The 16,076-nt window shown below is 41.7% G+C and overlaps 2 protein-coding genes and 1 long non-coding RNA gene across 3 annotated transcripts in view; 2 read left to right on the top strand and 1 right to left on the bottom strand.

Annotated features, from left to right (window-relative positions):
- The window catches only part of LOC109302649, a 9,186-nt gene extending 5,911 nt beyond the window's left edge, over window positions 1-3,275 (top strand). Inside the window, exon 2 of the long non-coding RNA XR_002098880.1 lies at window positions 3,196-3,275. This is a non-coding gene — a long non-coding RNA (uncharacterized LOC109302649). The remainder of the gene's footprint in view (window positions 1-3,195) is intronic.
- Window positions 2,922-13,174, bottom strand: CUNH11orf54 (chromosome unknown C11orf54 homolog). Its single transcript, XM_019524290.1, has 8 exons — window positions 13,057-13,174; window positions 11,966-12,064; window positions 11,102-11,175; window positions 10,177-10,278; window positions 8,919-9,083; window positions 8,081-8,230; window positions 6,190-6,306; window positions 2,922-3,386 (listed from the first exon to the last, which is right to left on the bottom strand). Exons 1-8 carry the CDS (start codon window positions 13,112-13,114, stop codon window positions 3,213-3,215), a joined length of 939 nt encoding a protein of 312 aa, XP_019379835.1. The 5' UTR covers window positions 13,115-13,174; the 3' UTR covers window positions 2,922-3,212.
- The window catches only part of TAF1D (TATA-box binding protein associated factor, RNA polymerase I subunit D), a 46,841-nt gene continuing 38,218 nt past the window's right edge, over window positions 7,454-16,076 (top strand). Inside the window, exons 1-2 of the mRNA XM_019524287.1 lie at window positions 7,454-7,673; window positions 15,225-15,287. The gene's annotated coding sequence lies outside the window, so the exon portion shown is untranslated. The remainder of the gene's footprint in view (window positions 7,674-15,224; window positions 15,288-16,076) is intronic.

Raw genomic sequence — 16,076 nt, 5'->3', positions numbered from 1 at the left:
GGAACATTGGTTAACAGTGTGTTAATTTGCACATTGCAGGGGAGGGGGAGTTTTTTAAATTTTCAATTCATTTGTCCTTTTGTAGTGAAACTGAGAGCTAACTCTCCTACTTTTTTGGTTCTCTATGGAGTCTTTTAGCAAAAATAGGAAAGACTAATATATTTCTGGTGAAGGGTTTTATATTTAAGGCTTAAAATCAAGCATTTGTTATATATGTATTTCATAAACCGTCTCAGGGCACATCTGTGCATTTTCCCTTGCTGGTCACTTTTAAAATAGTTGTGAGAGATTTCATATACTTCTGTTCCTCTGAGATCTGCTCATTTATTATTCAGGTGGATCTGTGATAAGAGACAGCCAAATCTAAGCACCAGAAAATCAGCTGATCTACATGGTGTTTTGATCTGTGTACAGTTCTGGGAAGCAGTATAACTGAGTGTTTGTGTGTGTGTGTGCCGGGTGTGGGGGGAAGGAGAGAGAGTGGGGTTGGAGTGTACCTGTGGGAGAATGTTAAGTGAGCTGTTGTCCTGAGCAATGATGAACCTTGTTTTTTTGCCTGATTTCAGATAACGAAGGCTTCTACACTTGAACTGAGCTCAAAATAAAGTGTGTGGTTCTTGTATTCAAAATACGTGTCAACTAGCCATACAGTACTAGCTTCATACGTTCTTTAACCCTAGGTAACACATTCTAGAGCGCTGTCCAGCAGTTTAAGTTGACAGGCTTGTCTACATGAGGCAACATGCAATTTGTCTTCAACAGCAATTTCCATTGGAAGCTTTTTAACTGGTGAAAAGTTGGACATAAGCCCTGCTAACTCTGGTAATTTTTTTTTTAAACAGAGCTTGCATAATCTTTAAAATATTAGTCAGGAAGAAAATTTAGCACTTTGACAGTTATGAAGTCTTTAAAGGAATTTTTTTTTTCCTGTGAAGCAACTTCTGTTAATGCTCTTTTGCAAAATAGAGCATAAAGTGAAATGGAGTAATTCTTGATTATAGTTTTATTCAAATCAATTAAACTAAAACTAGTAACATCTTATCTGTTATTATGATTAACTTTGGCAATGCTACTCTTGAAGTTGATTACATTGCAGTTACAGCTACTGTAATTACAATCCTTCACTTTTTCAGGCTGGCAAAATTGAAAAAAAATTATAAAATTTAATATATGGCTAGTCAGTGCAAACTGAATTACAGTAGAGATCGCTTCTTGTGCATCTTAGAAATACCCTGAAGTTTTGCCTAATGGTGAATGTAAACATTAAATGTTTCTTTCCCTAGCACTCACTTCATAGCAAATCTTAGAACTTATTTTCACCAGGACTTGTGTGTTTTTTTCCTTTTCTTTCACATATTTGTATTTTTCTGGGAAACTCCTGTTTAGGGCAGAAACCTCCATATTCTTTCTATTTATTTATGGTCTAGATTGAATGTGAAAATCTTTTTCTTATTAAATAACTGATTCTGAGAAACAGCATTTTAATTCTGATCTGTTGTGCTCTCTCTTTACTAATTATTCATTACACTATGAAGCACCACAAGTCTGCCTGATGTTTTACAAATATAAGAAGGTGGTACCTCTGGCTCAGGTGTTTGAAATCTAACATTGCAAAGAAACCCCCTCATATTAGAATTGAGCTGCCCCCTGACACCTCTGCACCCCTGCTGCTTCTCCCCTGCAGCCTTGTGCTCCCATCGCATAGAGTTTCCCCCTGCGCTGTTGTCCCGCTCCTTCCCCCATGTACCTTGAAGGACCTTGCTTTGGTGCCAGCAGGCCCTGTCGTTGTTGGAGCATAGAGCTCCCCACTGCTGCTACAGGGCTGGGTTGGAGCTGTGCTCAGTGTTTCAGGTGGGAGTGGGAGCAGGCAGCAGTGGACAAACTGCATGCCACCCTCACTGCCTCCACACTGGAGGGATGGATATGCTGAGGGGGGATAGCTCAGGAGTTCGGCTTTTTCCCAAGAGGCCTCAGGAAAGTCCAAAATTCAGGGAGGGCTACTCAGGGTTCCCTCCCAGCCTGACTGCAGACCACTGAGCAGCACTGCAGCAGTGCAGTGAAATGACACTTCATTGGCTCTGGGGAGCACTGGTCAAGTACAAAGACCAGGCAAAAAGAGACCCTTGATAGAAAGTGCTGCCATCTCTCGGCCTTGCTTAAAGCTAGGAATGCGCAGAACTAGTCAAAGCTGGCACCCCGGTGACTCCCCTCTGGGGGTGTCCCTCTGGGCTCACACCCTCCTGACACAAGAGCAGCATGCTCTGAACTGGAGCTGCCCAGACAGTGGCAGTGACATGGAAGGAGGGCCCCATTCAGGTCCCTGCTCCCCTGGCTGTGGCCCAGCTCATGATCCCTGTGACATCCTCAGGAGCATTGCTCTTGTACCTCTGCCACATCAGAAAATATGTTACAAGACCCAACCAGCATCTTCCTCTTAGTTAAATCATTTCAATCAGTGGCTGACATAAGTGGCTAATCTCAGCCACCTGGGATCACTTACAGCACATATCATGGTTGGTATGGCACAGGACAGGGCTTGTTCTGTTGCTGTCTCAGTCTGAACAACACAGCCCTTGGTTGCAGCACTGTTCTATCACAATGTGGGTCTTGTGTGGAGCTCTTTTCCTTTCATGCCTGCTCTGGAGTTGTCTCATTGATTCACCTACTGTATTTCTATAGCCAGGAGCAATCATCTAGTGGTACTTAACTAAGGCCACTGGTACGTATTACATAAATTGGCAATTAACTTGTCAATTGTGCAATCAATTTATACCAGTCACACATACCAGGTAAGACCATCCCCAAGTGCAAAGGTAATTCTCACACAATTAACTGGTTAACCACCAATAAATTTAGACTAAGTGTCTATAAAAAGAGCCAATCAGCTATAAAGTGCTTAAAAATGTGTAACAACTCTAGAGTTGGTTTCTATCCAGCTTTAATTTGAACATGTAGCAGGGCCCCAAAGCAATCAAAATGGAACAAATCAAATCATTAATACAAAATAATTTGGCTCTTGATGTTTGAACATGTGATAGAAATAGTTATATCTGAAATCAGATTGTCTAGATGTTGAAAATATCTCTTCTTTAAAAAGGCCAATAAAAGTTGATATGAAACTAACAGCAATAAAATGCCAAATATGTTTGTGTGCTTGATTAAAGGTATTACTAACTCCAGCATTTCATTGGCAAGGCAAGATGTGCCCTGATTTAGTCTCTTCCAACCAGATGAGTCTCTTTGGGTCTGTCAATACGAAAGAGAAGTTCTGCAGGCAAAAAATATCCCAAATACTCTACGCTATCTGGTGTGGTATCATTATGATAGTGTCCTCCTTCACCATGGTGACTAAAACCGTGGGTGTGTTCCAATCGCAGATCAAACCCCTAGAACAAAGAAAACCTCATGAATATATTTCCTTCTGAAGTTGTTTTAAATACTTCACTATTTTTAGAGTGTACTGCAAGTTTCTTCCAAAGATGCTAAAGTGCTTTGCAACATTATTTACAATTTGCAATATGCCAATGACCTAGCTTGGCATGATCCTGACAACAATTTTCTGTACCTCAGTTTATCAGAGTGACTTGTCTCAGATCATCCTGTTAGAAGATCAAAGGAAGGAACTGAATTGAAAATTTCTTACTCCCAGTCATCTGTTCCAATCACCACAACACGCAGTTCTTTCGTGATATGAACCTGTTCTAAGCCAAGGTCAAATATTCAATGTTTGTATTGTGGTAGAGCCTAAAAACCCTTTAGTAGCAATCAGGGCCACTTTGTGCTGGTCACTGTACAAGCACACAACAAAAAGTTCCAGATTCAGTTTTAACAGATGAGCAGTGGGTACAGCTTGGGAGGGAACACAAAGTAACAATAAGATAATGAATGTTTGGAGGAAAGAGGTGCACATGTACCTTGAAGGACCCAGCATGGCTCATTTCAGAGCTGAGTTCTGTAGTCTGTGTCAATAACGGTGTACATTGTTAGAATTAAGAAATCTAACTCACTAAAAGGGAGTCCAAATGCTGATGTTGGCAGGAATGAGAGATGTTGGCAGAAACGAGAGATACAGGAATGAAGGATACACTAATATAATGTAGGAAAACAGGTGGGTGTACAAGAGCAAGGAGACTGTATTTGGTAAGTCTAGGAGACTCATCAAGAACGGACAAAGAAAGTAAGTTTTGTATATTGGGATGATAAAATAAGTATGTGTGGAAGTTGGGCTATATCTGACCAGTTTCTAGCACTCAGATGATAATGTACAGTAATGAGCGATTTTGGTAGGATGAAAAGAAGCAGAAGAGATGGATCCTTTGCTAGTGTGGGCTGATCTGCTGGAGCCAGACAGCATTGGACAGCTAGGCTCTTCCTTGCTAGCCCAGTTTAAGTATTCTGGTCAAATATTTGTAACAAATTATGGTGTAGATTCAGTCATTAATAAGTATTGTAACGTTCCTATCTAATGTGAAGTTGGTATGTTGCAATAGCATTTTAGAGCATTCATTTAAAATAACTGGATTTAATAAAGGCATTTTAGCTGAATTAGTGATGTGGTCAATCAAACTCCAACACACATGGGTAAACTTGTCATAAGGATTGTCAGCAATGAGGTAGGATGAGAGTGGTCTGTAGTTTTAGTGGCAGTACAGCATTAGATAGAATCTGGTGAATAATACTTAAAGGACTGAAAGAGAGGGGCTATTTTTGGAAAGCAAGCATTGTGAAAGCAGGTTTAGGTATTTCCTTTTCAGGACAGCTCACCTAAACGTGAATTTGCCTCAAAGAGACAATGCAGTCTGAAAAGGCAAAATGGCAGTATATGTATTGAGTTCAAGTTGTGTTAGTGTGTACTTTAATTCTTTGAAAAAAGGGAAATGCAGGATTAAGTGTTATGCCCTTTCTCTTCAGTGGAAAACCACAGTGCAATATTAATTTTGTATTCATATTTTTTTTGTCAGTGAGTTTTCTAAGTTTCTGGAAAGAGAAATGCTTTGTATGAGTTAATGGCAAGGAAGGCATTGTCAAATACAGTTGCAATTAATATGCATGGTACAGGGGCAAGGTAATAAGTAGCTTTATATATAATGCTTTTCAAAGTAGGACTCAAAGTACTTTAGAAAGCAGAGAAACTGAGGCAGAGATGGGTGAAATGACTTGCCCACAATCAACCAGCAGGTCACCAGCAGAACCAGGAACAGAACCCCGATCACTCAAGTTCCGGTATTTGCTTCATGGAGGTTACTCCCTCCCTAAATGTTTCTCTTCACACCAGTCTGCTTTATTATAATGAATGGGGATGTGTTTGGTTTGGAAACTGTTGATCCTTCCGGATCATGGTGTATGTGCAAGAGGTCACCCAGACCTTTGACATGCATGCCTAAGTAGTAGTTTGGAGGCTGCCCAGACCTTCCATTATCCCTTTAGACCACAGAGACAGAATCCAAAAGCCAGACTGAGTCCAAACATTTGGTGCCTCCATGGCTGTAGTTGTATAAGCATCTGGGAATTGAACCCCAGTCTCCCTTGTGACAAACAAGGATTCTACCACTGAACCAGAGGGGACTCTTATGAGGGTGAGATTGTATTCTGAAATGCTTGGAGTGGACAGTCACAAACTGAACTGACGAGAGAAATCAGGCAAGTCTACACTCCAAAGTCTTGGCAGTGTTAGTTAATGTAATAACAGTAACTTAAAGAACAAGAGAACTGGTGCATGTCTCTTTCTCTATGAATGACCCCTATGGTTTACTCCCGGATTTCTGGCCCTGGTAGGTTTCAAATTTATGGTGCCCAAATGTAGGTAAGCGTAGGTGGACAATACCAGTTTGGTCCTGGGAAGGTTGAAAACTCATTTTGCCTATGCTAATTCAGAGACTCTAACGTATTCTTCAATAATGATTTCAATATGTTTTCCCAAGGGTTAGTGGGGGCCTTGCCCTAGCTGGGATAATGTGAAATAAATAAGATTAGCTATAGGAATGATTAGCATCATGGTACATCTCTCAAAAAATGGTGTTAGAAGCCAGGACCTTTAGGAAATACTCCAGAGAGTTGCATCTTAGGAACCTCTTGCACAGTGAAATGTGGATCACTACCCACATCTCATGCCTTCCTGAGGCAGATCAAAAAACTCATGACAGAATCACTGTAAGACACACTACACAGTTACTCTTGAGAGAGACTTACTGGATCTCTGGAAACTATCACAGGCTGACAAACCAATGGTGCCTTCATTTCAAAAAACTTGAGCCAATTATTTACCTCCTCATCAGTGTTCAAAGGACAAGCAGAAAATTCTGGGGGCTGTAACAAGAACATTGTTAGTGAAATATGGGCGCTAGGACTGATATGCTTTCTCCTAAGTTACTTTACTTTGTCAGCCTCATTTACTCTTATCCAGTACAATGCAAGCAGTAGTCTTAATGGTTTTTTTTGTTCTGAAACATAAGTTCACACAGTTTCTTTCACTGTTACTGCCAAAATACCCAGTGGGAATACTCTGGGAATCAAAGCACTGGTACCCATATGTTCGGCTTCTAGCATATTGGGCTAACTGCTAACACAACATGTAAGGTTCTCTCTGCTTTAATATCAGAGGCACATGGTCCTATACAGCCACATCTGAACACAGGTGAAATGCACAGGATTCTGTTTTTGAGCGATGTGAACATCTGGATGTCAACATCAGCTAAACTGTGATTCTTACAATAACCACAAACAACCTACAGCAGAGTATTAAAAGCCTCATCCAGTTTGGTCATGGAAATTGTATTAAATCTGTTGGCAGTAAGAAGTAACATAAACAATGTTCTCAATGTGGACAGAGCCCAGGACCTACAAATTTTAAGTATGTATTGCATCAGGATGACTGACTCAGAGCTGTCAAGGATGATTCTTTCTCCAAGGGGAGGCACCACAGCTGTCATGCATAAAAATGCATAAGCAGTCTCCAAAGCAGGGTCCAAGTGTCAGGACTGTCCTGGGGAACTGCCTTCATCTGTGGTGAGAACTATGTCAGATGCTTAGTGTGAGGTTTCTAGCAAGCACAGCATACTGACAGTTCACATGGTAGGCAACACATACTTTGCAACTAAGTATATTTCAAATTAATTGTGTGCCACTGGTACTTCTGAACCTGGCTACAGTGTGATGCCATTTTTGGAATCAGTTGCCACAGCTGACATACAGGTGTTTCTTGAAGAATTTAATCAACCATGAGAAGCCTGGAATATAAATCTTCTTCTACAGTTCTCCATTCTACGCATGTATGGTTCTTTGAGTAGATGTGATATCTTTTATTAGACCAACTATGTACTCTATGCAGAATTTCTAACAACCTTCCATCTTTGACACCTTTAAGTGATATTTTTGTCCCAACTGTACTCATGGACTTGCTACAATTTGTCCCAGAGACATATGGCAATATGCATACAGTTATGCATATAGGCCCCCTCCTCTTGCATATTCTCTTTGGCCTTTGTTTCTATTCAGTGGCTGAGTCATCTGCAATGGAGTGGTGGAGTTTCCACAGTTCCAGTTTTGCCTCTAGCTTTGTAGCTGAGGTCCTTCCCTGAGGATGGAGCTGTGGCTCTGAATTCCTTTGGCATGAGAAACCTATAACTGAGGCAACCATCTTCCTGGACAAGTGCTCTTAGGATGCTATACAAAAGGTTAGCACTCCTTTTACTTCCTTCAGCCTTGTATTAAAAAAAACAAAGTGTAAGCCCATACCCAAAGGGACCATGTAGGTGCCCAATTCCATGAAGCAGTTTTAAATTCTGAATCCTATGAATCTCAAATCTCAGAGACACCAAAGTTTGGGGGAAACAGACAAAAACTCAGATACAGTCATCTCTTCCATGTTTACTATTAACTGGTTTAGACCTGCACCTGCTCAGCATACTGCCATAAAGTCAGGCCTATGAATTCCACTCTTAGAGCCAAGTAGCTAAAAATTAGGCTTGGCAATGTTGAGGGTCGCTACATGTAAGTGCCTTTGCAGATCTTGTCCTAAGTTTTGTCACCTGAATTATACTGTGGCTTTTAGAGAGAGCCACTTAAGAAAAGAGCTACTTACCATGATATGCATCTTTGCTTTTCCCTTTTGAATAACAAATGTACCTCCCATTCCAACTGGCTTATCACCATAATGTTTCTCTAAAATTTGCCTCAGACAGGTGATAAAATTATGTTGCCCAGTTCTTCCATTAGCTTTCACTTCAATGACCTAGAGAACAGATATGCAATAATCATTACTATTACTTGCAGCAAATTCTGTCTTGTGTATTTCAAAGCTGCTGTGAAACCTTCTCCGAGTTGTGTCCCATTATCTCTTTGTCAAAGAATAAATTCTCACTCCAGCAAGGCTTTCTTTGTATCATTTATCTTTGTGATATAATAGTTGTGTGTGTGTGTAAGAGACTCCTATTTTTTTGTGGGGGAAGCCCTTTATTTATACACACAAGAGGCACTGCACAGGAAGCAAAGGACATCAACCCCACCACAAGGGAACTCTGCCTAGAGTTGAAGAGGTAATTCATTTTCAACCTGCTACTCAGTGACTGGCTTTTCAGCTAATACTATCATGTGATAGTTGTATTTAGGGGGACATTCATCTACAAGGAACTAAGACAGACTCAGTTTACTCAGTTAATCATTCATCAGATGGCAATAATTTTCAGTCACTGCCAACTGAGGAGACTTAAGAGTTATAGGTTTCAAATCCTAGTGTCAATTCCTTTGGGAATCCAGTCCCCAACATCAACTTCATCTTTTTGTATCAGAAATAATTTCTTTTATGCAATATTTGTCTTAAAAATGATCAACACTCTCAGGAAGGAAAGGCAAGATGGAAGCAGACAAATTAATTCTAGTCAAAGTCTATTGTTTAAGTTACTTTTTATCTAAATGTGCACCTTGCCTGGTTGGCCCTGGCTGGCAAACAGGTTGGCCAACAATCCAAAACTGCTGTATTTGTACTTCTCCAGCAAGCATCCTCCATCTGTAGGATTAATTCGAGCATTGTAACTTGCATTTACTGGATGCTTTTGTTCAGTCTCAGTTTGAGCAATAGGGATAAACTGAAAAGAAAGGTGCATAAAATAGTTGGATTTTATTCAGTTCACTTACTGCTAGAAAGTTAACAGACTTAAACTTGAGAAGCGATACTCTTGAATACAACAGAAGCTATACCTCTCTGAATTAGATTAAAACTGGCTTGCAAAGTGTACACATTTTAGAGGGGGAAAATCCAGTGAATATTTCTATTTCCTTGGCTGAATGTCATGGTAACATGGACACCAACATTAAAAAATGTACTCTCCTTTAGCAATCTAGATCAAAAACTCCACATAAATAAGTCAAAAAGGAAGTGTTTCTCAGTGAGGCAACATCTATTAACTTATCACAGCAGAAGGCCCAACTTAATGCAATTTATAGTATTTATTAACAGGAGGTAAATCCTTTCATTCCAATTTATACATAAGGCTTTTAACATGTCAGTTTCCAATTGCTTCAGGTTTCTTTTGTTTGTGATTGTATTTTGGGCATCTGAACTGTTGTGTAGTTATACAATTTCCTTGTAATTATGCTATTTTCCATAATATACCGGAGTTGTCTTAACTTCCCATCCCTACCTGACATTGCAAGCAACTCTTCAAACAGTAGTTTGTATATATCACTACCAACAAATCTGCACCATCATTCAAGATTAGGATTGACACTGGCATTTTAAAGCCATTTATCATTCAGCACTTTGGCAGCTGTTTTTCAGCTCACACTTCTGTCACTTACTACTTAATTGGAGATTTTTGGTATAGTGATAATTAGACAGTGCATCCTGTTAGCTCCGTTTCTGTTCCCCCTTGGACTCAAGTTGAAACATGATTTGTTATTGAAATAACAATCACTTCATGGCATAGGTCTTAAATTCACTTTTCCATGCTAGTGACATTAATTACAGATGTTAAAAAAAAGATAACTGTAAAAAGGAAATAGCAAGCTACATACATGTCCTGGCCTATAGCAATTCTTTCCTACAACCCTCCATGGCTCCTGTCACAGGCAGCTTTTATAAAAACAGCTACATACATGCACATTAAGGGCATGTGTTTCCAGGAAGTCACTGATTGAGAAATACTAAATACTTATACAATACAACCCAAGGTTACTGACCTCAGCATTTACTCCAAGATTTCTAGATGAAGCAGCTCCAGCTCCAAGAATGAAAGCTCCAGGCAGCTCTATTTCTTTTGCAATAGTATTCAGATCATACACCTGCACAACAGGGATACATTAATTTTGCTTGGGCTTCACATCCTGCCTTGTATTTCTCATTCCAGCTAAATTCCACTGCTACTTCTTGATGCACCCCATCAAAACATCATTATTACCTGTCTGGATTAGGTTTAATAAAATCCCTAGAGCAGAACAGTGCCAATATCTGGTTGAGTTTAGATCTATATTCACACTTTATGGCCTGAGCAGGTCTCCACCTTGTTTGCTAGACGGCATGGTTTTATTGTACAAACCAGACACCACTCTACCTGCAGACCACATTAAATAAATGTCAGTTTCATTGAGATCAAAAAGAAAAATAACCTTAAATAATGTCACATAGCTCAGATTCTGGCAGGTACCTAGAACCAGGCATTGTGCTCTATCCAAAGTGAGTGCTAATATGAACCCTACTTCAGCTTGCACTAGTCCCATAGGCAGTCTCTTCTTATGAAGAACAGAATTTAGGTGAGGACTGTGGCTAGAGGCTACTGACAAACAGCATGCAATAAATAAATATACTGATTATGTCTTGGCCTATAGCAATTCCTTCCTACAACCCTCCATGGCTCCTGTCACAGACAGCTTTTATAAAAACAGCTACATCATATTTGCAGGCAGCAGAATAGGAACAACTAACTTATGCATGCTGCTTCTGATGTGGGGCATGTTTTTTTGACATGTTCTGTACTTAGCACAAGCCAAATTTTAGCTTGGGATGCCTATGGAATATTTTTACACGTGGAACCCTGGAGTATCTATTCATCAGTGTTCTCTAGGAATTTTAAAAAAATGTTAAAAACCATGCCTGTAGAAGACTCACTTTATCTTCTTGTACAAGAGGCAAAAGGTAAGGGACACCTCCAACATCTGCTATTCTAGGCTTCCCACAGATTCCTGGAATAAGAACAAAGCCAGTTAGCTTGTTAAGAATATTCCTGTAAAGATCTCTCTCTATATACTTGAAGTATAATATGCTAATGAACCAGGTCCTGAGAAGCCTCCTTTCAGTTTCCAGAAAGTCTTTTAAAGCACTGGTTTCTCTTCACATGCAGAAGAAATACGGGTTGCTTTACTGTCCTTTCCAGAAATGTACAAATCTACATTAAATAAACCTGAATTTCAGCAGAAAGTAGACATGGGATATGCATTTAAGGCTAGCCAGCCTGTTTCCAAAGCAGTGTTCTACAAGAATTAGCTCTACTTTGGGTTGTTGCCCAAAAATAGTGTAATGGGCAATAACCACAGAATACCAGTTCTCCAGTGAGGCAGAGGGTACACGGAGTGATAGGACATAGTTAACTTTATTGGATATACCTTCCCTATCTTGTGTATGTACACAGGTAGGTTTTTAAGTAAGTATGAGATGAACTTATTAAAATGAGACTGAGCAGTAACACAGTACTTGGCCTGGATACAGGCCTTCCATCTGAGAATCTCAAAGCACATCACAACACAAATTAGTTAAATCAGTGAGATAAATGGCATTAGAATCATTTTACCAATGAAAGAATGACAGTATGTGAATATCAGCAGCAGAGGCAAGAACAAAAACCAGGTCTTACAGCTCCTGTGCAGATTAGTTATTTGCAGGACAGTGTTTCCACCATCTTCAAAAGTCCAGAAACATAATGAATCAGCTCTAAAGACCTGGCAATCCCAGCCTCAGATGGAAATGTGAAGTTACCTTTAACAGGAAAGGTGAATGGTTCTTGAGTCAAATCAGGGCAGTCCACTACAGAGACCTGAGCATCAGCAAAGTTTTCTTTAAGCCCCTTCTGCAGAACTAGAATAAAGAATGAAAAAAATTGTTATTGACACTACAAAAACATGCCTTTAAGCACTAAAAAACATGCCTATATAAAAAATGCCTTTAAGCCCTGATTCAGCTAGGTACTTAAGAATGTAAACAATTCCACTGATTTAAATGCTCAAAGTTAAGCACATGAAGTTTACTGCCTCTGAGTGAGGCCTTCAAGGAAAAGCAAATCCTTCTGGGTGATACCATATCAGACCAGAAGCTTCCATTTTCTCCTTTAAAAAAAATAAGCATGCCAAGATGTTCAGAAGTAGAACCCTAAACTTAGGGTCCAAAATCCATTTTTAGGAATCAGTCTGATTTTCAGAAATCCTTTGCACTCAATGATTTTCTTCAGTCAATTATTTTTTCCAGCCATAGTTAGAATGAGGAGAAGACCTCTGTTATAGGGGCTGGATTGTGGTAGGGGATAGGAAGGGGGAAAAGAAGAAAAGGAGTTTTGTATTTGTATGTATAAAGCATATCTGGGCAGCCTGGGCTTCAGGTGAGGGCATGTTCTGTCAAAAAAGATATAGAATAAGCTGAATCCTGCAGTTTGGATCTCAACTTGAACACCAAGAGGGGAACCACCTGCAGCTAACAGCATACAGGACTGATGTCTCACATTAGTGTTGTCCAATACTTGTTGTAAATCCCGGCCCCCAGCTTGACAGGGTGGGCATGAGTTTTAGAAATGCAACAGATCCTGAGCCTAAAAGCTCAATTTCAGTGGGGCTAAGATTCATTTGTATTCCCCTGTTACAAACCTGCAAAATACATCAATTGGCATAAAAGAAAATTTCCCTGCTGTACGAGCACTATTTCCCCTGAATTCTTCCTACTGTCTGCAATTTTGCCTTGCTGGTAGCAAAAGCCATTGCTGTATATACCACAGCGATAAAAACACATTTTAAAATGTTAGTTTGTTTGTCATTCCTAATTATAACACTTTCCAGAATATTACAAATTACTTTACTTACCCCCAGCAAGTTCTTCTAGACTTGGGACGTGGAAAACAAACTTTTCAACTTTGGCCATTTCTTAGCTCATACGATCAACCGACCTCTTCATGAAAGAATTACAAATCAGAGTACACCAAGGACTCTCAGCTACTGATCTGTTAATAAGCATTTTGGTTTAGTGATTACAGTTGGTATGCACCTTTATGCTAATCTTTCATATGTAACTGACAGTTGCCAGCCTCATTCACGAATATAGAAGCTGCTGTTGCTTTGAGAGAGATTCAGAGCGCATGTTTATGCTGCTAACTTTCCTGCATGTTTTGGAATGAGGGTGTGCTTGGAACATTGCTTGAGAGCTCTAGATAGCCCCTAGAAACTTCGGCCTGCAGCTGACTCTGGGCAGTCATACCCAATTTCATTGGGGCTGCAGCCAAACATGCGGGGCTGCCAATGTGGAACCAACAGAAAGACTGGGGTTTGGATATAACAGAATTGTTTTAAATGATTTTGGAGAATGGCTGTGGCCTCTTCTCACCCATCCAAAAATAAATATATATAAGTAAGTAATGCTGTAGACCAAGTCAAGTCATTGCAAACTGCCCCATTTGAATCTTGGGCAGATAGGATTCTATGGCTTTCCCCTACCAGAAAAAAAGAGAGCAGGGGTAGCAGTGTTTCTCTAGGTGAAGAACAAAAGCAAGGAGCTCCAGTCTCTCTTCTGGAATAAGCTAATACATAGCAATGTTGTTTTGATAGGAATGAGCATAAGCAAAGAATTACATAAAATGTATTGTTCACAGTTCTGGGGTTCAAGGTAAGCGCAGTTTAGTTCATCTTACAACAGTGCACAGGTCAGCTGGCTGGGGCATATCACCAAGTCAAAGTAGAAAAACCTGGTCAGACAGCTTATGAGTCAACCACATCAATCATTAACTCCCTAGTTACACATCTGTCTCCTCCATGAACAAAGCAAAGCAGCTGCAAGTATCTTATAGCACAGGAGTGGGCAAAATATAGCCCACAGGCCCGATCCAATCCACCAAGGGATTTTATCAGGCCTGTGGTAGGTCCCTCAGCCCTGCCGGGCTGTTGTGGGGGACAGCCCAGGTTGTAGCGCATGTGGTCAGTCCCGCTGCCCCCAGGCTAGCCCCACTGCCTGGGCACCCTGGCCTGCCTGCCCCTCACCCACCACCGGGGCACTGGACAGAGCAGGCAGGGTGTTTATGGAGACCAGCTCAGGACCCCTGTGGGCTGGGTGTGCTTGGATAGCATAGGGCTGTGGGCTGGCGGGGAGTGGTATCCAGAAGGGACAGGCAGATGGAGCCGGGGCTGGGATCGTGGGGCGATGACATCACAGGGCCTTGCAGAAAGTAGCTTGTGGCTCTGCCCCAGGCCCTGGTCCCACACTATCACTGCCCTGCAATCCTGGCCCCGGCCCCAGCTGCCACTGCCAGACACTGCTCCCCACCCGTCTGCAGCCCCATCCTATCCCATCCACGTGGCCGAGCATGCCCTGTCTATGGGGGTCCTGGGCTGGCCTCCATGGAGATTCTGCTCATCTGCTCTGTCCAATGCCCTCAGACTGGCCTGTAATCTACCAGTAAAGGAGTTTTAGTGAGCTGCTGCAGGCCGCAAGGGGGGCAGGAGGGGTGCTGACCCAACCCGCAACAGCTCACCAGAGCTCCAGGAGGCTGTGGGTGTGGAGTGAAGGGCACCAGCAGGGCCAGGGGGCTGTGGGTCAGGAGTGAGTAACACCAGCAGTCAGGAGGTTGTGGCTTGGGAACGAGGAGCAATGGCACAGGCAGGGCACCAGCATACCAGGGCTGCTCAGTGCCACAAAGCAATGGGGGGCAGGGGCAGCAGCAGCTGGACTCGCATCCTGGTGAGCAAAGGAGGCAGGGGAAGCTCTGATTTTCCATGATAAAAAATCCAAAATCAAATACCAAAGTTTATAAGTATTTAGAATTTATTTTATTGTAGTGATTGAGGCACTGGTAGGCTTCCAAATGGCTTTAAAATTGTAAACATATCAATATAACATTGTGCTCAACTGATACCTGTATACATAGTGGTGTTTCATTTTAATTGCGGAAAAACGCAGATTTGGGGTTTTTTAGTTAGTGAACTTGTGGGATTCCCCCCCCCCCTTTTTTTTAAATCAGAGAATTTGTGGGTTTTTTTAACAGAGAAAACCAGGATCCTTGATGATAAAGACAACAAAAACAAGGATGAGTGAAAGGACTGGGCAAGTACGCAGGGGAGCTGGAAAGAGAGAGGACAGAGGAAGTCCTTTGTGTAACTGTGATGGTGATGGCTTCATGGGCATGCAGGAATGCGGGTGCATGGTACAGTCTTTGTAATGGAACTAAGCGTGATGCAACTAAAAGTGCATTTTGAACTGTCAAGTGAACCAGTGATCACAAGACAGATTTTTAGAGGTACAGTTATATAAGTAAATACCTTTGCAAGCCGCCCCCCCCCCCCCAAACAAGGAAAACTATGATGAAAAGTCTGAGATCACCTTGAATGGCATTATATAGTTAATGGTGGAGACTTGTCCACTGCACTGCAAGCAGGCCCCCTACAAGAGTCTATTACAGTTTCCCAATGAGAGGATCTTGGTTACACACTTTATTCATATAGATGGGGGATTTTTCCTAGCTTGCTTGCTTTGCCTGTTGGCCAGGGGCAAATGAGACTTGGGAGCATCTGATCTATATATAGATATAAAAAAATATTTTTGCAAAAAACCCCCCATGTTTGTATCCACCTTCTTGGCCTTTTGGCTCTGATCAAGTGTAATGGAGCCTGGGACCCCAGCAACGAGAGCGTCCTCCGCGCCTGCCGCGTCTCCCGTCGCTACACCAAGCTGATGCGCTACCTCATGGTGTCCGACACCATCCGCTGGTCCCGCGACATCTACGTGGAGCACATCACGGGCCACCGCCAGTACACCGACCCCGCCAGACGACCCGCCGCCGGACCGGACCCGCAGGACGCCGCCGCCTGAACCGCCCCCCCCCGACAGGATCCTTCCC

Source organism: Gavialis gangeticus, unplaced genomic scaffold (assembly GCF_001723915.1).
Source record: "Gavialis gangeticus isolate Ggan-Ray unplaced genomic scaffold, GavGan_comp1, whole genome shotgun sequence".
NCBI lineage: Eukaryota > Metazoa > Chordata > Crocodylia > Gavialidae > Gavialis > Gavialis gangeticus.
The sequence above is the reverse complement of the archived record's forward strand: the minus strand, read 5'-3'. Positions and strand labels throughout refer to the sequence as shown.